Source organism: Betta splendens, chromosome 2, assembly GCF_900634795.4.
Source record: "Betta splendens chromosome 2, fBetSpl5.4, whole genome shotgun sequence".
Lineage (NCBI taxonomy): Eukaryota > Metazoa > Chordata > Actinopteri > Anabantiformes > Osphronemidae > Betta > Betta splendens.
This window is the reverse complement of record NC_040882.2, coordinates 12,697,719-12,724,524: the sequence shown is the minus strand read 5'-3', so window position 1 is coordinate 12,724,524 and position 26,806 is coordinate 12,697,719. Positions and strand designations below refer to the sequence as shown.

General features: G+C 40.5%; 2 protein-coding genes across 6 annotated transcripts in view; one reads left to right on the top strand and one right to left on the bottom strand.

The window, feature by feature from the left end:
* The window catches only part of LOC129603091 (uncharacterized), a 506,300-nt gene that overhangs the window by 185,863 nt on the left and 293,631 nt on the right, over window positions 1-26,806 (bottom strand). The window lies entirely within an intron of this gene.
* Window positions 1-26,806, top strand: part of afap1 (actin filament associated protein 1) — a 55,626-nt gene that overhangs the window by 11,345 nt on the left and 17,475 nt on the right. The window contains exons 1-3 of one of the 5 annotated variants that reach the window (XM_029142517.3): window positions 7,412-7,700; window positions 16,406-16,534; window positions 16,629-16,711. In XM_029142517.3, the coding sequence (XP_028998350.1) occupies window positions 7,664-7,700; window positions 16,406-16,534; window positions 16,629-16,711 (249 nt within the window). In that variant the 5' untranslated portion in view covers window positions 7,412-7,663. Of the gene's footprint in view, window positions 1-7,411; window positions 7,701-8,177; window positions 8,853-8,913; window positions 10,527-16,405; window positions 16,535-16,628; window positions 16,712-26,806 lie in introns of those variants that run through there. The other 4 variants (XM_029142520.3, XM_055502711.1, XM_029142519.3 and 1 more) reach the window with 4 other exon arrangements.

The following is a 26,806-nucleotide window of genomic DNA, read 5'->3' as shown; positions in this document are numbered from 1 at the left end:
TGTGATTCAATAATAAACTATTGCAGAATTGTAAATGTCCCAAAGCTGACTTGGATTGAATTAGACTCCACAGGCTAGCTGTGAGGACAAGGGTGAAGCCTAAACAAACCCTTAATGCACAAGAGGTGTCGGCTCTGTTTTATATAAACTTATTATATAGAGATATGAGCAACACAACATGAGATAATAAATAAGATTTGGTTCAAGATGTTTTAGAAGTCACACTCTGACCCCCCCTCCTCCAGTAACTCTTCACTGGACCATCTGGCCCTTGTGAGTGGCTGCAAGACACAATAGCACGCATTCCATTTGTAACAGCCACCAGACTGTACCAGTACAGTAGCTTCATCAAAAATGTATGAGGGAGTGGACAACAGCCTGGATGGCAGCGGAAAGCTGGCTCGTGCTGTTTTGTCACTTTTGTCAATACAGAAGTGGAGCTGGAAGGACAATGTTTTTCCTTTTGTTGTGTGATTACTGCTACTGTACAGCTACATGGGAACATACTGAAGTAACAACTTTACCGTGGTGTCACGCCTCGCTAATGCTATTAGATTACACAGAAATCTCTGAAACATCAGGTTTTCGCCATTAATATCATAACATCATAAGATTGAGTGAGATTGAACCGTGACTTCCTGTAGCAGAGAATTACCCCTGAATAACATTTGACTGAAACTTGGATCAATGTTTAGAGTAAATGTTGACTCATCATTGACGAATTCTTGTGACATCTCTGGCCAGATGATGTTAATCTGGGCATACACTACATCTTGCTTGTCTGCTGCTCTTATGAGAATGTGCTATGAGTTCTGAAATGAAAAAGAGCACCTTAAAAAGAAGAGTTTTTTAAATATTGATGTACCAGCCTAAGATAAGACTCTTTCCTACTTTTTGTTACTGTAATGTACAGTACTAGAGTTTGTCTTGGAGCTTTACTGCTGTGGTTGGTATGATATAAATACAAAAAGTTCTTGTTGATCTGTATCAGTCAGTAGTCTTTGTGTTGTGGAGAACTGACTGCATGCACACACAAACTTAACATCGCTGCATGAGGTGAACAAAGGGTCAATCGTTGCAGTAACGGAGGAGGTTTGTTTAAATTTCCTGTGTACTGATTGATAACAGCCTTCTTTATACAGACCCAAGATTACACTCACACACACACACACACACACACACACACACACACACACACACACACACACACACACACACGGCTTCATGTGTCTAAAGAGGAAAGCTTCTTCCACTGCCTGAATTCAAGACACTGCCATCCTCCTCCAATATTGCCTGTTCGCATCTTTAGCCAGGATCGGATTGGAGACGAAGTTGTCTAAAATTTGAGTCATGTTTCAAACTCAAGTCTCATGAATTGTTCTTGGTAAAGGGTTTCTACAAAAAAGAAGCCCAGTTAACATGATTCATCTTTAGTCAAACAAACGACAGTATAAAGCCAAACAAACTACAGTATGAAAAGTTTTATCAAAGCAGGCAAAGATTCAAAATCTAAAAGAAAGCTCACAAGGAAGAAATGTAGTCCATGAGTTGTTTCTGAGGTTCTGGAAGCTATTTGAACTTTTTAGAGGTTTGGTATCACTTTTCGGGGTTTTGGAGATCTTGGGAGCTGAACACTGAGGCTTTCAGGGAACAGTGCCCTTGGACCAGTTGTGTGGTGAGTTATGTGTTTAAGGTGCATATAGAATTGAGATCTTTTGAAGGAGAGATAGGAGCTTCAGGCTATTTCGAACAGGTTAACCAGAAGATGTTTTTTTGACTGTTTGGACAGGTTAAAGACAGAACACTGGTGCTAAGCTTTGTATTTGTAGATTAATGTCTACAAGACATTTCGAAAACCATTAGGGGGCAAAAGGGTCCTTTCTATCATAAATCTAGAAAGAATCATGCTGGTGGCTCAGGGGCTTTGACCTTGAGCATTTAAACTCCCACTGTCTTACTACTACAACTCTAGCAGTGTCAAATAACACACACAGCGATAAAATTTACATTTTGAATATTGTAATTTAACTTTTTACACCCCAGACCTATTTTCTGGGTGTCTTCTGGAAAATGGTATAGCTACATTCAAATGAGTTTATCTCTGCAACCACAAAATTTTATTTGATTGCAAATAGTGTCACAATATAGGGGACACTTGTGTAATATATTGGGAAATATGATACAAAGATGCTTCTGCCATCAACTGACAGACAGAAAGAGGTAGCTCTGTTGCGGGAATCTTACCATCACTTAGTAATTACGTGGATGGTGGTCAGGCCTGCCAAATCAAACTGACAAACATTTGTTGGAATAGTTTCATCCTTTTTTTCTACTTTATTACCTGAAACACTGGAGAGATTGTTAAGGCTCCACATGCTTATTTGGTGTGTAGGTGGATGTCAAGCATCTGACTCTGGTATGAAGAAGGAGCTTTCTGCCAAGCTTCATTCGTCAACCTGCCAATTTAACATGGGTTTACACAGCACAAAAACACTCGCTGTAAAATGTGATTGTAAAACATTGTCTCAGTGGATTAAAACATATGCTAAGGTAGCACATCCCACACTATACACTAATTTCCCAGGCTTTACAAACAGGTTTGAACAAAAAATAGGTGTGTACCTTTGTTACAACCATAAATATTTGTGCTTGTTAGTAATTTTTTGTCTGTGCTCAACCAGTTGATATAAAAAAGTTTAAATGATGATATTTGAGTCTCACACTCAATCTTGTGATGTCTCTTGGATATTTGTCAATGTTTTAAAATGCTGACCTCTGATAAATGCTGCTTACAGTATATACTCAGACAGGTCTAGTTGGATTTATCAAGGAAAAAAACTACCCCTGAGGAGTCTGATGATTTGACTAGATGTCCACTAGAAAGATAAGGAAGTGAGTAAGGCATAAATCAAACAAATGAGTTTTAGACTCTTTGTTTTGGCGGACTGAACACACGGCTGCTCTTGAGATTTCTCAATTTACTGGTACAAGTCAACATTTGCAGATGGAAGTGGACGTTGTGGCAAAACAAATTCTTGGACATTGCTTCCATCTGTTCTGTGATCATTCACAATCCCGGATACTTTTACATGCAGGTACCTAGTTTTTCTTTAAATCTAAAAGTATATACTCAATCTATATACAGTACTACCCAATGCACCTCAAAGATGGACTGGCAAAGAAAGTTATTATGAGAAGGTTCTGAAATGTACCATTACACACAAATATATTGTCTAAGCTGCCCTATATTATGTTCTGGTTCCATTCGCAACATAACATCTGCCAATGACCTGCATTGTTTGATCTGGATCAGGGCCGCTTTCTTGTAGATATTGCCATAGCCTTGTTTGATCGCATGGCAGCAGGCTCACCAGATACTCCAGACCTCCATCTCCTCAGCCAAGTTCGCCAGAGCCTAGTTTCGTTACCAGAACTTCATGAATGCTCACATTAGACTTTACATTCTATATGTCCTAGTGAATTATGGGATTGCCACATCCACAGACATGTTTTATTCTATTCCCACAATTCCTCTATTCCTACTGAATAATCTCTTGCACAGGCCCTCACATTCTACACACAGTCATAATCCTATCTAGATCCATATCTTTGTACAGACATGTTTACGTTCACACTTTTGCCTTCCTGCACACAGCTCACTGACTCTGTTGAAGATGCTGGTGATGATGATGATGATGGGACTTCCAGATTTGGACATTAGATCTGGCTGGCCTCTTAACTGTGACACAGTGACTAGAGATTTATAATGGTTTGACGTCACCATCTCACACACATGGCATGAAGAAATGTGAGGCTGCAGTGTGACTGTGTGTCTGGAGTGAACCTGATTATACTCCTACAGTATGTAGCCATTTGAACTTCAGTTTTGACTGATTTCCCTGCGTTCTTGTGGTTTCTAGTGTTTCTAAGCTACAGGAGTAAAACAATTGACCATAGCCGATGTGTTATAGCACTACAGTAACGTAATATGTACCATGTGTATCCTGTATTAATACACACAGGCACATTTGCAAAAAGTGTATAGACAAACATTTTAATGTTGTATACTTCCCTCAAGGTGAAAGCTCTGACACTATAACATAAATATTTATAGCACATGTGCACAGGGTGCATTAGTACAACCCAGCAAAATGAATGGTGTAGAGTGTATTTCCTTTTCCCGCTAATTAGTGTTACCACGTTGTGTCTGGCCCATATGGCAAACAGGCACATACATACAAGCGATTGTTCTGTGGCTACTGGACTTGTTGGCAAAGCAGTATGGTGTGTGTGAAGTTCAAGCTGAAACACTGGAGCCTGTTGTAACACAGCCAGCAGGAGGTCTAGGATCCAGAGGAATTCTTCCTGTCCTCACCCACATTCCAGCCTCATGCCCCTGTACATTTTAACACTCAAAGACTAGACATTCAGATGGACTACTCTCTGTGACAAACTCAAACCAGTCTCCAGTTTTAGCCTGTAAGCATTGCTTTCATCAATTTACACTTTGAACTCTTAATCAGTATGTTACTCATTTGGGGAATTAGAGTAGCAAGCATGCCAACACAGGCTAACCTCTCAGCCTCCTGGGGTAGCAGGGTGCGGCCTCCGAGCACTCTCAAAGGGAATGAGTTACAGTCTGTAAATAAAGATGAAAATCGCTCAGGGTTGTCATGTTTTAGGAGCATGTTTCCAACTTTGACCTTTGCTGCTTTCAGACCAGCTCCATGTGTAGAGTCTCACTGGGGCTGTGTGTGAGTGTGGTTTATGCTTTGGTGCATGCTGAGAGGTCGTCCGCTCGGCTGCTGTTTTGACAGGCGTACCTTGAATAACTTCTTTTGAAAAGTGGGAAACATCCTGAATCAAAACAAGGAGAGTGAGCTTTCTATCTTAAGATACAAGATGTGGTCCTACTCTTCTGAGAGGAGAGATGGAGAAAAAGATGTTTTATAATTTTTTTATTTTTATGTATGTATCTTATGTATCTCTATATATTTTGATGTCAGTCAGTCTGATTACAGAAGCCATTGAGGTCCTACAGTATTTTCTCCCGGTGTTTTCCTGCTTTTTATCACTATAAGAATATTGCGTGTGATGTGAAATATAATACTAACAGTGGTGACTTAAGAAAGCATTCCTCTAACGAAGTGGTTCCGCTCAGCTTTGACTATAGAGAAAGTGAGCTTTTGTTTTGTTTTAATAATACTGTTTCCTTTCTACTCTGGATATCTCTTCCTGTCAGTATTGTTTTTTTCCAGATGCAGCAGATACAGTAGGTGTTTCAGTGTAAAACCAGACCCTATGTCTCTGGTTTCTCATCAGGCCCTTTACCCGTGGCATTCTGACGACAAGGCTTGCTTTGTCTCATACGCAAAATATGTGTCTTAATTCAGTAAGGCAAATTGGAGAGGAGGGATGGGATGAGAAACTGTTATTCCAGGTCAGACTTCCAGTCATGTGTTTAGGTTACTGCGTGGTTTGGATCAGTAATTTCTATTGCCAGAACTTCAGGACATGTGTCAGGACAGGAGGAGCTCAGCATTGTGTACGAACAGGTTGATTGACTGTTGTTTTATGGCAGATTAAGTTAATATGGATAGCCTTTAGGACGTCTCTGTAAAACTCTTGGGGTAAAAGTAAAAGGAATTATTAATAGGTGTGATGGTTGAGGAGTAATATCATTTATGTCCTCACAATAAGATAAATTGATTTGTGTCTTCTCAGTGGGGTGTCTGATAAACATGACAGGTTGATAGTTGACCGGGGCAGGGAAGGGCCCGCGTTATTAAAGAATCTCTGTTTCTATTAGATTTAATCTCAGTCTAGGGGCCAAACACTGATGTCACTGTTGACGTTTATACAGCAGAGCCAAATCAAGATCTATCTAGTGTTAGTTTCACTGAGATCACACACACTAACAATACAAAAGAGTGTGTTACTCCAAGCAGAGTGAACATGTTGAGAGTTAAAACACATGCTTTTTCACTGAAATCCAGCCATCCTTTCATCATTCATCATTTCAACACACATGCTCACCACACACTCCTTTTCCATCATCATATCTCCCCCTGATAAGCGTTTTATAACTCCAAATCCTCCCACTGGGTTTCTTCACAGCAGACACAAGGGTCATCTGGCCTGGACACTGCCCCATAATGCACTGCAACAGAGACACTTTCCCCTGCAAAACCCAACTGTCTGCTTGTTTTAAGCAAATCTAGCTTTGTTAATTTCACAACAGGATGGAGGATTTTAACTTTGGAGATTAGCCAGCGCTTAGTTTTGACAGGCTTGTCCAAAGCAGTTGCCTCTGACTGTGATCTGTGTGTGTGGGGGGCCCTTTGCTGCCTGAGGTGCTGAACTGAACTCATTCTCTACATTTGAATGGCATAAGTCAATATATTTATAATTTGGATGAGATGACTGAGTATAAAGTGCCACCTAAAGTAAAAACAATTATGAATGAATTATAAGCAGGGCAGTGCACCATAAACTCCAATATAGTACGCTACACATGTCCATTCCTTGCAGCACTAGGCCAGTTACAGGAACATTACAGTGATTATCCTTTAGGGAATAAAAACCTCTGCCTTTGTGGTTGCCCTTGAACTGGTGAAACTGAAAGGTGAGCCAGGACATTATTCTTTCCCTCCAAACTGTTTACTCCCACAGTCTCACATTCCTCACTAGAAGAGTGCAGTTTTAGAGTAAAAAAAACACATCATTGGATAGCCTCATTCTGACTCCCCCCTCCACCTCCTCATCCCTTGGTGGCAGATGGGATGTGGAACTCAGACTGCTTTCTTCTCCCTGGGGATAGGGAGAATCAGCAACTTATGGTAATGGGCTGTAATTAGGGAAGTCAGTCTCTCTCTCTCTCTCTCTCTCTCTCTCTCTCTCTCTCTCTCTCTCTCTCTCTCTCTAAATGTTTGTTTCCTTCCCTCCTGTATGCGGCTTAACCTCCACAAAGTGTAATTAAGGCTCGTTATGACCCATCTGAAGCTACAGGCAGAGGAGTTGTGTTGATAGACATGGTACCATGTGTACATTGTCAGAACTGTGACCAATTATTACTAAGGAGGTCATAGTTCAGGTCTTACTGCAGTTATGATAGGCTGCAGACATGTGAACATCAGGAGGTCTACTGTACATGCTGATTACAGTAATCAATGGTGTTGAAAATCGAAAGTCATTCTAAAATGTACAGTAACATAGTGTATTCTGGACGATAATATAGAATGATAAGCCTTTTTGTCTCACAAAAAGCGATAAATTCTTTATTTAGGCAGTGAGTGCTCTTATTTCCTATTGGGCCCAAATGCAACTGGACTATCCATGCAGTCACATTTCCGAGAGAGAGAGCGAGGGAGAGAGAGAGAGAGGTAGAGAGAGACCAGGACGAACAGAGGGGAGGGGAATCGGAGGAGAACGGGGGAGGCGGAGGAGGCGGAGGAGAAACGCTCGGAGAAAAGTTTGAAAGAGAAGGAGACGCTTCTCAGAGGCCGGTTCGGTAGAAAAGGAGTCAGCGGAAGTAGGAACGGGACAAAAAAACAATAGCACAAAGATTGTGTACGTGTGCGTGTGGATTTTACCGCTGCCGAGGAACCGCTGGGCACGCGCCTGCGTCTTGTGCGCGTGCTGATTAGATGCGTTAGAGTTCACAATGAGGAGCGACCCTATTCTGTTCACTTCCAGCAGGGGTGAGTGTCTCAGCCCGGAGGGGTTTGTCTCTGTTTATTTCTAATCACGAGAAGTCATGTAACTCAGACGTTCCTACAACAGTGATGACCGTAGAACCGTTGCCGTTAGTTGCCTTTATCCCGTATAAATTTTTATTCGTTGTTTCTTTGACCATTTACGTTTCTCTTGTGTTTCATAGCCTATAATTGGAAATGTGTGGACTTTTTAAATATATTTTCTGCAGCCAAGTTCCTCAAATTAATTTATCCTGCTCAATTAATGGTTTATATTCCAAGCGTTCTAACGAGATTGCCTCACTCTATCAACTATATTGTTCGGTATTCGTTAGCATTGTTGCACTTAGCATGGCAGGCTGCGCGCGCGCCCGTGCACGCGCCTGTAAGTCTGAGCGTTGACACATCAGTGAAAAGCAGGGTTGTTGAAGGTAAGCTAGTATGTCTAGTGGACTGGGAGGGGGATGCAGGGAGGGAGAGACACTTGGCTATTTAAGCTTGTGGTCGGTTGTCAACTGCCCATGTAGAATGAACTTCATGCCAAACTCCATTCAGTCATCAAGCAATTTAACATGGCTGTCCCGAGTGAGACAGAGCCAGTGCTCGAAATGAGACTTTTGAGACCATGTTTTTTTCTTTCAGTCGTGCATTTTATTGATTCGCTGGAAACTTAGCTTAGTTCAGGCTGCCGGCTGCTGCAACCTACCACAGTGGAATTTGGTGGAATGATCAAAGGATTAACACAAGACCTACATAAACTCCTGGGTCATACTGACCCTCAAGACTGCCATATTTCTTTCTTCCTCATGGTCAAGTAGTCATAAATGTTCATGTATCCTGCCACACTCTTTTACGACTAAATGTGCAACTTTTTAGCTATGATTTAGTTTTCTTACATAGCTAATTGTTACGTAACTAAATTCCTTTTCCTCAGCATTGCGAGTGTGAAAACAAGTTTGTTTCTCATTACATTGTTGCCAGACAACATATTCATATACATAAACAGCACATGTTGCATATTTTACTGAAACATAAAATATGATATGACTGGGCTTTTGAAGATATTGTCAGAATTCATGCTGCTGTCTAAGACTGTCTGGCTTTAGGCTTAACAAGACATAAACTCTGCTGTTTGGGACATGCTCCAACCCAGAAAAGGTAAACACATCTGTCTCTTTTTTTAGATTCACAATATATTTCATCAGTGGTAAAGCTCTTATATCTTACTTTGTCCTTTTGTGACAAACTCCTTTTAGAAACCTGTCATAGAAAGTATTTAAGGTCACTTTAATTCTTTATTATTGCTAAACTTTCTCAGAATAGCTAAACCTGCAAGTGCTCATTCACACTCCAGGTCAACACTCGGGCAATGCCACAGTGCAGCCGCAGGTTTCCCAACATGATCCAGGAATGACAACACAAACGCCCTATATCACTAATGGCTCCGACTCAAATGCTACAATAACAGGACCTCTGCCAGCAGCTGCAGGGTGTCAGGTAGCTCTGTGGCGCTTCTCCGGCCAGCATTTGGTCAGCGTCTGACAGACGTCCATTGTGTAGATGGGTTATAATCACATCTCAGTGGCACACTAGAATATAGCAGATCATGTTTTGGATTTGGAGAATGGTTGAACCAATTTGAGTTCAAGATGCTGAAAATGCAGGTTTGTGATCTATGATAAACCCACTCGTGCAGTATGCCATTGCTTTAAAACAACAAGACATACAGTATGCAAGACATATGCATGATGTTAATTTTTAGACATGTAAAAGCCTTTATGCTTCCCTCTGTTTTAATTGTGTTTTGTCTTGTATTAAGTCACACTTTTACATTATAGTTGTCAGCTGTTGTATTTTCTGTACCATTAGTTTAACTGTAGAAGCCCATGGTCACAACATCATTTTACTTACCTTAATTGTAATACAGTGATGTGGTGGTTGGCAGTGTGGAGTCATGGCTAGAAGGTCTTGGGTCCAAGTCCACCAGTTGGCAGAGTGCCTTTCTGTCAGGATGTTATATATGTTCTTTTCTTGTCTGTTTGGGTTTTCTCTAACTACTTTGGCTTGTTCCCACAGTCCGAAGACGTACAGTTAAGTTAACTGTTGACTCTAAATTAATCTCGGGTGCAAATCATTCTCTAACTATCTTTGTTGGCCCTGCGATAGCATGCAAACCTGTACAGGGTGCATCCTACTTTTTTCTCAGTGACAACTTGGATTGGTTCCTGCTTTTCTGTAACACTTAAAAGGAAATGTTGTTAGGTTTATGAATGGAAGTAGGAAATAGATCAGAGGTGTAGTCATAGCAGGCACATACAATCCATCCCAAAATGTGTGGTTCTGTGAGCTTGCTATTTTTTAACTTGACTTGTTTTGACTGCTTTTACACAACCGAGATGATTTGCATTTGGTGAACAGCCTTAAATAAGTAAAAAAAAATACTACTTTGGATGATTCAAGGACCCTTCTCAGGGAATCCTTGTTCAAGTGTTCTACCTAATGGGCACCACATTTTTATGGAAAAATGCACAAACGTGCTAAAGTGTTAAAGTGTTTATGGTGACTTAATATAGCAGCTCTCCTCACGGAAACCCTGAGTTGGCCAGTGATGCGTCTGTGTGATGTGGGCAATGGGTAAATGGTGTCACAGTTCTGGCCTGTTTGGCCCACTTGGTTCTAGTTTTGAGTTGGGGGCTTTTTTTCCTTTTTGTTTTTCTTTTTTTTTTTGGGAGCTCCCATCCACCACTATGGTGACTGAAGTTTGAAAGCCATCATCTGTCCTTTTTGGTGACACAAAGAAGAGGGGTCCCTGAAGAGCAAAGATGAGCAGAAGTGAGTTTGTAATCTCTCTGTCCTTCCCTCCAAAGCTTGCCTGTCACTATGCTGGCATACAGGAACACAGACTTTCATTTTGGGCAGTCTAATCATAGCCCTCCCGGCCATACCCTCATGACAGTATCCATCTGGAAAAACACAAGGATGAGATTTTGGGTTGAGCTTGAGCACTATTCAGAGGACCCCAGTATTTGCCAAAAAAGATAGTTTCATGTAGCTTAAACTTAATCGGCAACCCACCTACTGATTTAACATCATCAAACAAGCATTTGCCTTTGGACTCCTGCCTCACAATTTGAAACAATTGGAACAGTCCAATTGGCAATAGTCTTGGCATGGATAGTTACTTTGCTAATATTGATGTATTGGGATAGGATATTCTGTGATGAGCCTTACCAGACCTTTAATGAGTTTACTTTTGTAAATGGTTGAGACTGTTAGCTTGTTACACTGGCTGTCTTTCTTTCTTTTTCTTTCTAGGGTAAAGCTTTAAGGATTACAGGACCATAGCTGTGCTGATAGAATCAAGATGGAATATGCAAACGATGGAAATGTAAAGAATTCTCCAGTAGTCGCATAGGCTACAAAGTAGTGCTTGGAGAGTAGACTGATTCGGTGGAGACACTCTTATGTGTTGTGTTTGTTTGTGTCATTTCAGTCAGATTATGTGTGTTTGCTTCAGTCCAAACTGTGCATGGATTTTCTGGCCAGCCAGTGTTTAGCCATTTAGCTACATGCTGGCCTTCACACAGATTGTTATATAGGTGTGTCTAGTGCTATGGGTGTATACGGGTGTCTGCATGCGTTAGTCTGATGAAACCTAGATTGGTTAGATTGATTGATTGAGAAGAGCTGGAGCTGTCAGTGGCAGTGCAGCCAGTTATAGTTCAACTGTGCAGCCACAGTCTTGGATTATATCAGTGGCCTTGCTTATATCAAGCTTCTATTTTTACAGTATATCATTAGTGGATTTGATGATTTAGTAGGTTTGTGAATCCCATAAACTCACTAATCAAAATGTTCTGTAAAATTTAACACCCATTTCTCACACCCAGTCAGCTACTATTCCCAGTCCATTTAAGGAAACCACATGGCTTCAATTCCCACCAGAATTCAAAACTTGGAGCCTCTGCACGCTCCCCCCTTCCCCTTTACTTCATCGTCCTATCATTGGCCCGTGGCTTTTTGCTGAGCACCCTCTAATTACATTTTAAAAGAGATACCAGAGGGAGCATGGTCACCATCATTTTGTGAACATGCCATCTTATTTTTTTCATCCTAATTCTCTAACCTTCTCTCATGTCTTCTCCATCAGTATTGCCCCATCCCTCCACCTCTAAGCCTTTCTTCTTCAGATCAGGGTTTTGTAGATGGGTATTTGCGGTTGGGGAAACATCTGCTCATAGGGTAAACCACCTGTACCGTCCGATAGCAATCAGCTCCGCTCTGTGATGTTTACTTGGCATGTCCAATGGAACGAAGAAAACACACTAACCTCATAATTATAGAGCGGCACAACTGGGAGAGAGCAGGACTTGTCTAGAGCTTGTCTTTCATCATAAACTAATGCAGCATCGCCCATCCTCTGATCTTCTCATAACTCTCCCTCTTTCTTGGTATTTGTCCAAGTCAAGGCTTTGTAAACCCTTGTGTAAAAGTTACGGCTGGTAATATTGCAAGACGTATAGAGTTTTTTTCTTCAATGCATAGAGCTTGTTCTTATAAGAACAAGTACGTCAACTGCAAGTGTAAGCTAACATTATTTACCATGAAATGCAAAAGCCATGTGCCGTTTAGTTAATTCTTCTTTAGTTGTTATGAAGTATTTGACCCAACTACATATTCTTTATCAAGTTTTGTATCATTGTAATTTACTATTATTATAAGATTATAAGTTTCAAGTCCCTCGTGTTTTAAATTGACTAAATTGCTTTGATCACTATATAATCATGTATATTATCCAAATAATCCCCTGCTGTTTTTCGGTGGCTCGTTGGAGGCAGTAACCATGGCGATGCCAGACCATAAACCAACCTCAATTAACAACAACCACCGTCTTACTGTAACACTCAAGCCACAATGCTGTTAAGCTTCCCCCAGAACCACAGAAAGTGCTCAGTGAAGATGCCTGACTGGTTCTTGGTCCTCAAAACGGGGCTTTCTATGAGTCTATTGACTCTGTCACCCGGTATGGCAGGAAAGGTACTGGGACACATGATCACGTGACATATATGTAGCTGGAGTTGCCACACGTTTCCAGCTTTATAAATAATATAATTGTAATTTCAATTATTCAGTTTTCAAGGTGTTTTGTGTTGCTTCTCAATTGTTTGAATGTATATTTCAAAGAAAAAAGCCCTGTAACAAAGAGTTTGGTACAGTATGTGTACAAACTAGAAAACATGCAACTTGTAGGCCATTCCAATACTCTCAACCCACACTTATCTAAGTTAGCTGACGAAGAAGCCATAATGGTTTATGAGCCTGGAGTGGTTTGTAATTAGGATGAAGAGAACACATTTTCTCAAGGGAAAGCCCACCGTTTTCAAAAGTGAGAGAAAGTGGATTCATTTCGATCGTATGTTTGCCTGCGGGTGTAGAACCAATAATATTTGCTGCTTAAAAGTTATGATGTAAAATGTGTGCGTGTGTCTGGTTGTGCATCTAAGCACCTAGACTAAACAAATCCCCAAAGTGTTAAAGGCATGACTGTTAACAAAAAGCAGACACTTGAAGGAAACACAGCGGGATAGTGTTTGTCAGTGTACTGTCAATCATAACTGCGGCATTCTGGGAAGAAAGCAGAAAGCCCTCCTTTCTCTAACCCCGATTAGCATTCCTGAATCAACAACATCAGAACGGCAGGGTCTCGGGTTCCCTGAAACTCACACAAGATCTTGTTGACGTACTGTATACACACACACACACACACACACACACATACACACACACACACACACACACACACACACACACACACACACACACACACACACACACACACCAGCCAGGAAAAATCCCTTTTGTTCTGACCTTTGAGAAACATCTTCAGTATGTTCAGGACTTTCTGCGTAGGGGTGCAGGCATTAGTGGCTGGATTTTATTTATTTTCTTTTTTTGGAAAGATTTCTATCATATCTATTCCAAACCTTTTTGACCCAACACATGTGTTTGCAGGTCAGTTATTCTAAGGATACATTTCTGCAAAATTAAGTACATAAATATCTAAATATATGTGGGAAATGCACATTTACAAAGTTAGCAATAGGACAATTATGTGGAAATTATAATTGTGGTGCAGATGGGTAAAAGGAAAGGAATGGAAGTGAAGGAGGGATCTGAATGAAAGACAATGGTTAAGTTTTTGTAGAGAGGGCGTGGGCAGTTTGTTTGCACGGCGAGGTATTTTTTGTATGCCCTCAGGCCTTGTTTGAGGGTGGTCCTCCTCACTCTATGCCACTTGATTCCCCCCCACCTCTTTGGTGATCTGGAGAGCTGGTGTTAGGTTTTTAATGACGCGCGCACACACACATTTAGCTTTTTGACCACCCTCGTGGAGGTAAAGTATTGCGCAGGTTGCACAGAGCTCTGTGAAACAGTAAATGGGCCAGTAAAGACTGCTTGGCTGTTCTCACTCTAAAATAAAAACAAGCAGAGTGAAAGTGATCCAAGGTGTGAGTGGCTATACAGTTAGTGCACCTCTGCTTTGCCCTTTTGTCCCTCTTTAATTGAAACCTGACAGATTTAGACGTGCTGGTTTATTGCATGTCCATGTATACAGCAAAGTGGAACTTTGCATTGACCTTTTCTCTATATGGGAGACACTTTCACATTTTCCATGGAGGGACACGAGGAAAACAGGCACAAATAAAGGGAACCAGAAAACTAATTTGTATATATGAGACACCTCCTTTCCTCTCTGCTGTGCCCTGTGATCTTTTCTGTGGTACAGCTCTCACATGTTAAAACTGCAGTGATGTTGCTTAGGTTGAATTATTAATCTAATAGTTTTAGTCAAAAATTGCCATTGTCCCAATAATAATTGGGATAATAATTTAGTTACCGCTATTGTTGACAAATAATTCAAATAATTTAGTTTTTCATAGCTCTTAAAGCCAGTCAACTGCTTCCATACAAAACTGGCAAAACCATGATAAAAAATAACTGTGGACAAAGTTCTTTTACGTTCAATCGATCTTGCTTAGTTTACCTTTTCAATTCTTCCACCACTGCCCCAAAAGCTCCCTCTTTTCCCCTCCCTCCTTTTGATATAACAATAATGAGGTTATATGAGGAATGTGTGAAAATGTCTGTATGTATTCTCTGGTCCAATGAGTGAACCTGCCCTCAAGCAGTGAAAAAATGAAATATGCTTACATTGGAAACCTTTATAAATCTGAGAGAATTCATTGTCAAAACACCAGTGGACTTACTCACCAGCTACCAGCAGCCTCACCTGTTGTTGATTATTTCCAGATGCCTTTGTGATAGGCAGGATGAGTGACGATCAGATTAGGACATATAAGGGGTTTGTTGCGTCACTGCAGATATCTGGCATGCCTGGTCACTGGAACATGTATTCAGCTCAAAGGCTTAGTGCTACATTCTGAGCCCTAAACTGAGTCCAAAATGTGGAGCTGTTGTAGGCCTGGTTAGTTTAAGACTGCTGGGACATTTAATGCTTGGGCTAAATCAGTACACCTCCTGCGCTTGTAGCCTCATTGTTGATTGAGCTGATTCAGTGTAATTACGTGCATAAACATATAACAGCAAGCTTGGCAGGAGGTGACCGCTTCATCTTCTGGGGGAATTAGCTGTCTGTGAGGAACCAAAAAGACCCACTGTCAAGGTGTAGTTGAGCAGATCCTTATCCTTCAGCTGGTTGGAATCAGTGTGACGTAGTTACAGCTAGTAAGGAACATTAAGGTCTAAACATCATCTTTTGCTTCGTAGAGCTTGAGAAAATCAAAATTTTGATTTGGCCTACTGATGCCTTTTAGTGTGATGTCATCTGCTCAGATATGATGTTTACAAAAATCTTGTGTCAAAACAGGCCTTAACCATCAGCTTAAACAGGGTCTTGTTATCTAAGTGTTTGCACCCACACTACACCTTTGAGTTCAATCTGATGCTCTCTTGATACAAGTGTTTGAAGGCGTATATTCATACACATACCCCAGCTCTCCCTCCTATTGTTTTCCTGTATGTGGAGGCAGTGGAGTATTTTCCACCACTTGCAGAGATATGTCTGTCATGTAGGTTGCCAGGGCTGCTCCTGCCGAGCACCTCTCAGCGTTCTGGGTCTCTGCACTGTTTGGACAGATGATTGATGAAAGGTCTGTTTTTTATCTCTACCTGGCTGCACAGGCTGTATTGGTTTAGTGTATTTCAGTCTTGTATTATAAGATACTGTATTAAGACACTGGAATTGAAGTGAAACAGTTCCTAGAGAAACTCAAGTAGCTTAGTATAAAAAACAATGCAAGTTACCTTGAAGCCTTGTTCACACCATATATTTGAATACTGCCCACTGGGTTTTACTGATTATTTTTACTTTTTGCACAATTTGCAAAGAGGGAGAGTTCAAGAGAGAGAGCTACCGAGCACATCCATCTTTAGATCAGAAGATCAAGATCTCAGCAGAAAACATCTAGACCACAGAATGAACCTGGCACAGGGTGAATGAGGCAGATGCAGTGAATAGGGTACAAACCACTCTGACAGTGGTTTAATTGTTGGTGTATCTACAAACCCTCTACCAACCCTCACTGCTAAGCTGTGCGTTGTGCAAGCTGTCATGACTGCCTACGCCATCTGAAATTAAGAGCTATAGCCTGTTCATTGTCTCTCTGTCTGTGTGTGCATTTATTCTGCAGCCATGGAGGAGCTGGTCTGTGAGCTTCGACTGTTCCTTGACCTGCTGGACAGGGAATACCTGAGCGCCGGAGTCCGTGAGAAAAAGATGCACCTGTCCAACATCCTCCACAGAGTCCTGTCTGAGAAAGGTGAGATTTAAATGTGTGTATGCTCTTTTTCAGATACAACGTAATTTAACTGAACAAAGTTACAAACCTTTTCCTAATTTCTACTCTTCCACAGAGCCTTCGTTCAAGTCAGAGATCCACAGCGGTCTACCGGCCCCACCTCAGATGCCCCTTCCTGAGATCCCACACCCCTGGCTGGTAAGACCGCTTTCCTCAAGACCCATGGCTTTAAAAAGTCTTCTACTAAAACTACACAGGCAACATTTAATTTGACCACAGAACAACATAATCCTTCACGCTCATGTTCAAATGTCTTTTCATGTAGAATTTGTAATTATTTAGGATGTAATCGTACCCTCCACTATTGTTTTGTGACCAAGTTAAACATTCGGTTTCAGTGTGTACTTGGACATTTTGAGTGAACACAGGTGTTTCTCCAAACACCAGCCAACTCTGTGTCACTGTGTTTCCAGCGCTGTGTCTTGTCTTCTTCTCTCTAATTCTGGCTCAGCTGGCTGCTGAGGCTCCAATGGTCTGACAACTGTCAGGTGAACAACATAAACTTTACTTATTGTCATGGCAACACTGACAAACCCCACTTTGAGTAATGCAGTGCAAGTTGCTTGCAGGTCAAAGGGCTTGAAATGTGATTTAATCTGTCTTCATGGTTTAGTTTAGAAAACACAAGCAGTCGCATCTCACCTAAGGCTGAAATTTGTCTTTTAGCTTCTAGTAACCGTTTTCCTAGGAGCTTTAAAATATAAAAAAAAAAAACAAATAAAACTAATATTTTAAGTTAGAACAATTTAGTTCAAATAGATACGACAGTTTCTTTCAAATGACATGTTTTAGTTGTTTTGGTTGGGATGGTGAGGTCATTTGAGGTCTAATCGTTTTGGTGCAAAAATGTGGCATCTTCATATTAGTTTGCTGCTTTCACTGGGAAGACGATGACACTGTTCTGTGAAATGACTCCTGAATTAAATACAACCTGAAACTACAGAAGACAAGTATGTGATTAATAAAAACCCTGAAAAACAGGCTGTAGAATTTCTAATAGATAAATGTCCCATTGCAACAAGGCAAACTTGTTGAGTTGTATCGGTGTCAGATTTAATAATACAGTGGGAGGTGGAAGCCATGTGAGCTGGGTTTTTACAGTCACTTGTAAATCAGTAGGAAGACTAGTCATGGTTTCAATGTGTTTTCCTGCCTCATGCTGAGACTTGTGTCATGCTGACAGTCGCTGAGGACTGTAACATCTCTATTAAAGCGACTGTTTGTGTGTGTAAGTGATATACTAGCAGAAATATGAGGAGCATGCATGTGTCAAGAGACCCAGCATGAGGAATAACAGGGAATGTGTGTCGTTACTGTTGGAGTAATTGCATCTGATGGAAAGCAGGTGACTGTGATGGCAAGAGAAGCCTTCCTACCATAACAATAACCCGAAACACCTTGTTTCACATTCCCTGCTACACACGCGCGCGGACAAGGCCTTACAGTGCAGTTTGTAATTAGAACCAGTCCACAGCCGTCAGCATCCTCTGGTGACCCCAGTGTGTGTCTGGAAATCACAGCTGAGGTTTTCCCGGAAAACGAGACCAGAGAGGAGGTGCAAGGAGGAGTGATGTTTCTATGTCTCTTTGTGTCTCCTCTGTTCCTGTGTTTCTAGCAATTGGTAGAAGTAGTTTTATATGTGACTCAGGGCTCATGCAGCTCGAAGCAATGAGGGGGTATCAAGCATAGATACTTTTTGGTTTCTTAGGATTAAAGTTCATTCCTGGTTTTGTATGTGTTGCAAAAATAATCTCAACACACTATACTACAACCACAAGCTGCTAAGTCTAAATAAAGCCCCATACTTTAAATTTTTAGAAAAAAAAAACTAAGATGGCAAATTGTATATCTTCAGAGTACAACAGTAAATAACAATCCTTATAATTGAACTTGGATGGTAAGTCAGCTACTGTCTTTCATTTTCTTCCAGCTCTCTGTCTCTCCTTGGCCGTCTCCCTGCTCTGAAATTACCATTCATCACATTTCTAAACTGACCTCTGGACAAGCTGTCCAGGAAGATAGAAAAGATCTGTTCTGCTGCCTCTCTCCATTTTTTTAAAGTAGTATAAATCTGTGGGTAACAAAGAGAGCGATGGGTAGGAGGCCAAACCAAACAGAAATGAGAAAACAGGGAGTAAACAAAAAGACAAAATTTAGCTCAGAAAAAGAGGGTCTAATGCACTTATTTTGCAGGAAGGCATATTTTATAAAGCATCAGTCATGAATGACTCCGAGTGAGTAAGTGCTATAAACATAGGAGATCTGGTAGAAGAGTGGGAGAGTGTGGAGGAGGAAGAGACGGCCATGGCCACAGTCTGTCTGTGACCCGTCAAGGCTCAATGCGAGCCAAACCAACATCTCTGCAGGGCTGAGAGCCTGTGGCTTTAGAAGCTACATCAATGCCCTGTCAACCCCACAACCCGGGGCAGCCAGTTTGATTACTCACTGTTATATAAGTTATAATTAGTTTAGAAAGGAGCTCAGTGGATTTACATTGCTATTGTAAATATTTAGCAGTGTGACTATAATTGCACCAATCATAAATTACTGACATAAAAGGAAAATGGATTGAATAGACACTATGTTCTGCTTGTGTGTCAAACAAAGGGGAAGAAAATCCAGTTATATGAACCCCCATGATTTATTTGCTTTTGAGAGGAGATGATCTGCAGTTTGCAGAACCCTGTAGGTCCTGACAGGCTCTGATAAGTAAAAAAAGACAGAGGGCTGGTTAGTTTTATTGTATGCAGCCACTACCTTAAAAAACAATTTACAAGTAGGCCACTGTCTTTATTTTACTTCTAAATATGATGTCTTCAAACTGCAGTAACAATGGACACCAACTGGTGTATTAGGCAAAAGCCTTTATGATACTGTTGCATGTACAGAGTGTGTGTGCGTGCGTGTGCGTGTCTATAGCAATCACACTGGCTCGCACACTGGACATACCAGAACAGTTTCATGTCTGTTTCATCCTCTTCACACCCCTCACTTCATAAATCTTTCCAGGGATCTGAGGAAGAGGATCACTGCACCATTTTACTGTGTTTTATATACCACACACTCAAAACACATACATTAATTTTAAAGCTCACAAAAACAAGGTCTGGCTCTAATTAACTCATAATGACCATAGGACTACAACAGTTCCCCTGTTGTTCTTTATGTCTCTTCACATAGCCAAGATTTATGTTACACTAATAAAAAGGTATTATTTTCAGTATGAAGTATGTGTCTATTAAGCTGCCCCAATCCTGAAATTAAAAAAAGATAAAAAAAAAACAAAACAAGTCTGAACTAGCCACTGAGCTGGTTAAAACTTGATGTCTGAATCAAACAATTTTATCAATTTAATTCTAACTGGTTGAATGACTTTCAGCAACAGCCCAACAACACCTTATAAACACTTTATCCTTATTGAGTGATTTTTTTTTTCAACGTACCCTCCTTTGAGCATTGAAACTGCTTTACACTGCCATGACAAGTACGTGAAAGCGTGTAATTCTGCAGTTCAAACAATGGTTAACTCATCCATCAGCAAAGTCATAACTTGTCAGTGAGTACAAGGGTAATTTTCATCTCTGAATAGTTTGGGGTGCATTGACTTAGTTTTTATGTTGTGAAAACTGCCATTGGAAGTTCCCAGAGTCATCATAATGTCTTTTTGAAGGTGTGTTTCATTTGATTGCTCTAAACTGTAACATATTTGTTTTGCAATAATACTGGCCAGATAAAAGCTGCTAAACTTCATTTTTAGAAAAGGCTGAGACTATTCAGTGCTTCAACATAACAGTTTCATTGCAGTCAATATTCCAGTCACATCATAAGTTGTGTCCTATGGGCTGTGCATGGCTCCACACAGGCTCTGTTCCAGCAGAATGTGGAGCAGTCCTCTTGTTGAGACACAAATGATTTCCATCTGTGTTGATGTTGGAGAACGGTACCACACCCCCACCCCACCTCATGACTTTACCTTATCCCCTGCCCCTTCTTGCTTCTTCCCACAAACACACCCGCCTTACTCTGCGAGTTAATCCTTACCATCACACATGTGTTTCATTACGCATGCACTATTTTTGTTTTCTTTTGCATTTGGAACACAGTTCTGTATGCAAGCATTTTCATGTGATGCACATATTGTATACACTGAACCGGTGTTGTCATAGCGGAGTGGGTCCCATTTGGAATTGATTTCCTCCTCATTTTTAACCAGACAAATACCCCTCCTCTGCAGCTTTCAGAGATAAATATGCGTCTTTGCCCAAGTTTTGTGATCAGATGTAGCCAATACTGTACAAAGTCCAAATTCTCTTTTTATGTATGTGTTGTTACGTATCACTGGTGGTAGAAAGTGAGTTTAGGTTTTTTTTTTCTTTAATGACTGCAAGTCATGCCATTTTGGTGTTTGTAGGAATAAAAATAATAATAAATTTAGATCTTCTGTATTTTGCCAAACCAAATGTTTTGTAGCCTGAAGTGAAAACACGCAGCAAGTGTATGTGTCACCGTGCTGTGTCAAGGAAAGATTGCTTGCACAGAAAGAGTTGGCTTGACATCACACAATTTTAGTTTTCAACCACTTCTGTTTTTGTATGTTGGAAATTATTCATGTTTGGATGTTTGTCGCATGGCAAGGTTTGGGCTTCATTTGGTGCTGAAAAGTTTTCACGTCTGACCCGATTCCTCAGCGGGGTTCCCCTGCTTGGCGGTTTGGTCAACCACAATAGAGCATCTAATGACATCACATCATTGTGTCATTGGCTTGAGACAGAAAATTAGGTTGTTTAACAGATCATATCAAAAAGGGGCGCACTTGTCACTGAGGCAACCAAACAAGTGGCAAAGTGGAGACTGATTAAGTCTTAATGCAGTAACCAGTGGGAGTCCAGTAATTGACACAATCCCACAGAATGTTTAATCGTGAGGCCAGAACACTCACTGGAAAAAGTCCCCACTGAGAGACTGGAGCATGGATGGAAAACCTATTTCACTCTTCTTTTTTTATTCAGATGCTTTCAAAGGTTTTATACAATGCCAGGATTTTTTTTCTGTCACATGATGTGATCGAAGTGACTTAATAAAGCACTGAGGGAAAGTTAAAGCAATTCCCATAGTCTAAGAGAGAGCTACAGTACAGTACAATAATATAGTTTTGTGATTTTAGCCATTTTAATGATATTAATGAACACTGCTTTGTTGTATGGAGGTGGTGTAACAAAGATAACTTTCTTCTTCCCAAGTTGATGCTCTATCTATTGAGACACCAGGCCACCAGACACTGATAACATTTAATAATAATAATACATTTTTTGTAGGACATGCTGATATAAAGAATACGGGGTTATAATAATTTTGGAACAATGTCACATTTAGCTTACCTGTCAGGGACCCCTGACAAGTGTAATTTCCTGTAATTTCTTTCATTAACATGAAATTCATCTTGAGAGCTGTTTCTTTTTTAGCGTTTGGCTGTGAATAACATACGCTGCTCTCGAGAGTTTGTGAAATATACTGTCTATGTTACTCAATAAATGTGTAAGACTATGATGCTGAAACTAGATGTCCATAACAAATTAATTGTGACAAATTAACACATCGTCATTTTTAGCGGGTAATCATGATCATCATCTTAGTTATGCTCCTATAGAATAAAAGTTGCCTACAAAAAGCTTTTTAAAATAGCAAAAAGGAGATTCAACACAAGTGTTATCCTTCCAAGGAGTGGTCACCCAAGAAAGATCGGAGTACAATCAAAGCACAAGTACACAATGAACCCCTGAGTAAGTGGCTTTTCTTATAGTCCACCTATGAACCCAGTGTGCCGTCAGGAGAACTGGGTCAAAGTCATTTTAAGGTGCTTCACAAGACTTATAAACACATAACAAGAAACATTTAGTTGAAGTTGTTTCAGCAAAGGTGGTCAAAGCAGCTAATAAATGCAGTTCGCAGAAGATTACATTAATTTTCTTTAAACGACTAAACAACTGTAATGCAATTTCGTTGTATTAGTTAAATTAGAACTTATCTACTTTTAATACTTTGTGAAACTTTTAAGTAGATTTAAGTCTTCAGAACATTCGACCATTAAACTGGTTCCATTACAGATATACTGTAGTTCTACAGAACAGGGCTTCCTTCCAGGGAAAGCTTTGCCACCCCACCCTTTGTTCCCAGTGCTCTGGCCACCAGCTCCTACTGGCTCCACTAGCTACTGCTGGCCAATATTAAACACCATTGTAAGGTGAGAGAAATACAGGAAATACCCAACCCATTCTCACCCTCCAGTTATTTTTTCAGCTTAGCCTGCAAGTTGGCAAATCCGCCAGCAACGATACTCTAGTGAATGCACCTGCTTGACAAAATACACACTAACTTGCCAGCCTGAGGCAGGAAGGGAGTGAAGAATAGAGTTTAACGTAGGAACTGTGAAAACACTCTTGTTTTGTCAGAGGTAACACTAGCATGGGTGGTTCGTGTATAAACAGGAAGGTGGAACTTTCAGATGGCTATCGCAAATTTGGCAAGTCTTAAGCTTGACCAGCGCCTTGAATACTGTACAGAGAGGTTTTGTATGTATGTGCTTGGCTATCACAGCCTAGTTGTTCTGAATATGTAAGCTGTAGTGCTCTGTTATGTAAAGACTCTATCTTGCTAATCAGCTCACAGACTGACTTCCTCTCTGTCACAGAGGGGTTTTCTGTAATGCTGCTGGACAGCTGCCACTGTTTCACCAACAATAATGCTTTGTTATGAAAATATTCACATAATTATATTTACTTGCAGACAGCGTATTCTCACAATTTGTTTTTTTTTTTTTTTTTGTTGCTTGTTCTCTCCTGTTTGGCACCATCACCTGTTTTTGAATAAACCTTTACTAATAAAACAGTGTTTGCAGGATATTCACAGAATTTCAAAAAGTTATGTCAGAAACATGTCTGATGTAAACTAAACCACCCACACAGCTCTAGCATAATCTAGGCACATTGCATGTTTTCAGTGGTAACTGTAAAGTCATTAACGCTTTCTACTGTACTTTTGCCAGATGTGTAACTAAGGGTTATCCCAGGACAAAGGCTCATCTATGATGCTAATGGCTGAAGCTTTTTGTCCTTTCATCTTCTACTGGAGTCTGGCATCAATTTAGAACTCATTGCTTTAGCTTGACCTCATGCTTGAGCTTCAAAGAGTGTAGGCGGAGGAAAGGTTATGTCTATGCATATATGGTATGTGTCTTGGACTTGGCTGCCCTTTCTTTTTTTATTTTTTTCATTTCTGCAGGTTTGTACTGTATTATGCTCTCTGATATTATTTGTAGGTGGGATCATACATTAACAACTGATCTGGGAATTTTCTCACTCTTTGCATCACCTAACATGACTGCAAACGCACGTTTGATTAAATATAGGTGTTGGTAGTTTTAGGAGCAGCTGGGACCAGCTGTAAAAGTCCGGTCAAGAAACGGAAAGGAGTAACACCACCCCCTCCCTCGAATAAATACCATCCATGTGACCTTGCAGAAGGCACTTAACCTCCAGCTGTACAAGATATGACCGGAGGCCAACAGTAGATGACTGCGGTCCCACTATGTAGCTCCCAGATGTGTATAACTGTGAAGCAGGGTGGTTCTGGAAAAGAGCGTATGCTTTAGCAAACCCCACCATGGATAAATAAAGCTTCAGACAAACGTTTCTCCCACACTTCTTACCTTGGTGGAACCAAAGGTCTGTGAGACATGCCATTATCAACTTTTTCCCTTGCACTGTCAGAAGTTTTGCTTCAGCTACAGTAAATATGCAATGGTTACATATATAACTACTTGCAGGAAACAGTTGCAACCAAAGCAAAAAAACCTACTCAAGTTATTCCCCATTTTATCCCCAGGTTTACTCAGTTATTTGTGTATGTATATATAATCACATTTGTGCCAGCTGGCAATTCATTTTCTTAAATTCTGGTTAATTAGACTAGAACCTTGGGAAATTTAGTTTTCCTTTTCTAAACAATTTCCAAAGGGAGTGGCCTTCCTGTGCCAACTGAATTTATCCATTCCATCGTCCCATTGGCACCATAGAAGAAACATTAATTCAGGTCCAGTCCTCCTACACAGTGCAAAAATGGATACTTGGCATAAATGTTTGGATGCAAGTTTCAAATGGGACTGGAGTAGCAGACAAACCTCCCACTGTAGTGCATCCAAACCAAGGTCAAGACTCCGTTACCACTACCTAATTACACACTATGACCATAAATTCTGACATTTCTGAAGTGTATCCATGCACATGACCTGTGTATGCTCCTCTCCTTATGGCAGTCTCTCTAAAAAAAAAAAAAAAAAAAAAAATTCAAGGAGGAGCAAGATGTAGGCCTTGACGCTTTAATATAATAGTTCCAAAAGGTTTACACTATAAAACATAAAAGAGGGACTTGCTATTGGCAGTATTTGACACCTCTGTGTCATAGGTTTTCCCAAAAGTCCTTTTTACAAAGCATTTTTTAAAGAAGCTTGTCACTTCATTTTGTGTGAAGTAGGTTACAATTTGGTTTTTTTAATGTAGTGAATTCCTGCTGCATATATTTTAAGTGTTTTTCTACAAAGTTTCATCTTGGGTAGCTTAACAGCAACCAAGTCAAGTGTTATATAAATATGATAAACTGCAAATCCAGCTAGGCTGCTAGGCTGTATTTAGTGATTTAAGCAGTTTTGTAGTCCTAAAGGCTCTGGACCAGGCTTCCCATTGTTTGGCTCTTCTCGTGATCTCCTTGCCAGATCCATTGTATGTAGAATACTATCTTGCGGATGTTTTGAAGACGTGTGGCAAAGATGTGCGCATGTCTACCAACGTGAACTTTTGCTTCTTATTGATTATACAGCATGTTTGTTGTCTTAATACACCAGTAATCAGCTCATGAGGTGTGATGGCCAGGTTGTTGTTTGGGGGTTAGCGCATGCAAAAGCCAGACTGTTTGTTCACGCGCGTGCCTGTACAGCTCCAGCTCCCCTAAGCTTTGAGTTGCACATAGCAGAACCATGGCATCACTTTCAGTGGAGTGTAATGTAATGCATTGTGCTGCACTCAGAGAGTTTTCCCCTGACTTCATAATTATTAATGGTGTTGCTAATAAAACGTTTAAAAAAAGTCTTTCTGACGTGAGATATGAAGTAGTACACTTTATATCTGTTTTCCCTCACTGATAAAAACACGTTCAGTTTCACATTTACTTTCCAAACCTGTGCCTTATTGTCTGACAATTGAGGCTCCGTGCTTTTGTTCTTTTGTGCACTTCTTAGCTTTTCTTTCCTCCTGTGTCCCTCTCCTGGGTATTTCTTTTTTCCTTTTAGAGCTGGGGCAGGGAGGAGAACGCTGGCGGTGCTGGAGTTTAGTAGAGTAGCATAACCCTGCCAAGAAATGAGTTCACCGAACCGCAGTTTCCCCCAAAGGAGATGCGATAAGGTTTCTCCTAGAGGCCTGGCTCACCACTTACAGAACAAAAAAGAAAAATAGGCAGGATGAAGTAGAGGATTAAGAGAGGGGAGGTTCATGTATTAAATGAGATAAGAGACAGATGGAGAACAACAAACCAGTCTTTGCATTGTGTACGGTGGACTACAGCTGCCCTAGAAATCTGGACAGTTGTTTTCAAATCTACTTGCACTACGTCTGAAAAAAGCCACAGAAATGAAAGCATTGATATTAATAGACATATCAAGAATAGAATGATTAATAAGTGAGAATTGAAGACTATACCTTGTCTTAATATAAAAATAAAAAGCGAATTAAAATGCAAAAAAATCAGACGAGGGTGAGGTCATAGAGGTTTTACAGATTTCAGTAGACTTTTGGGCGGATGGTGTTGAAGTTCTGGTAATTGTCACTATTTATCTTTCATCTCCACCATTTGTTACTATTTGAGGCAGGCAAACTCAAAACCAGCAGGATACAACCTATAGCGCAGACAAAAGAGCCCTTGCTTCATATTTTTTACCATTTTTTCCTTTGATTATTTAGAGATGGTAGGTTGTCAGTATTGCACAAACACTGATCACTTTGTTTGAGCTTAGTTTCTCAATTATGTCTTACATTGAGGCGTAAGCAGTGACACTCACTCAGTCACAAAACTATTACTCTAAAACATCAAAGCAAATTGTTCCCAGGTGCATATCTAACATTCATCTAAGGGATAATCAAAAACCAAGGAAGTACCTTGTAGCGAGATCCAAAAAGGATGAATCAC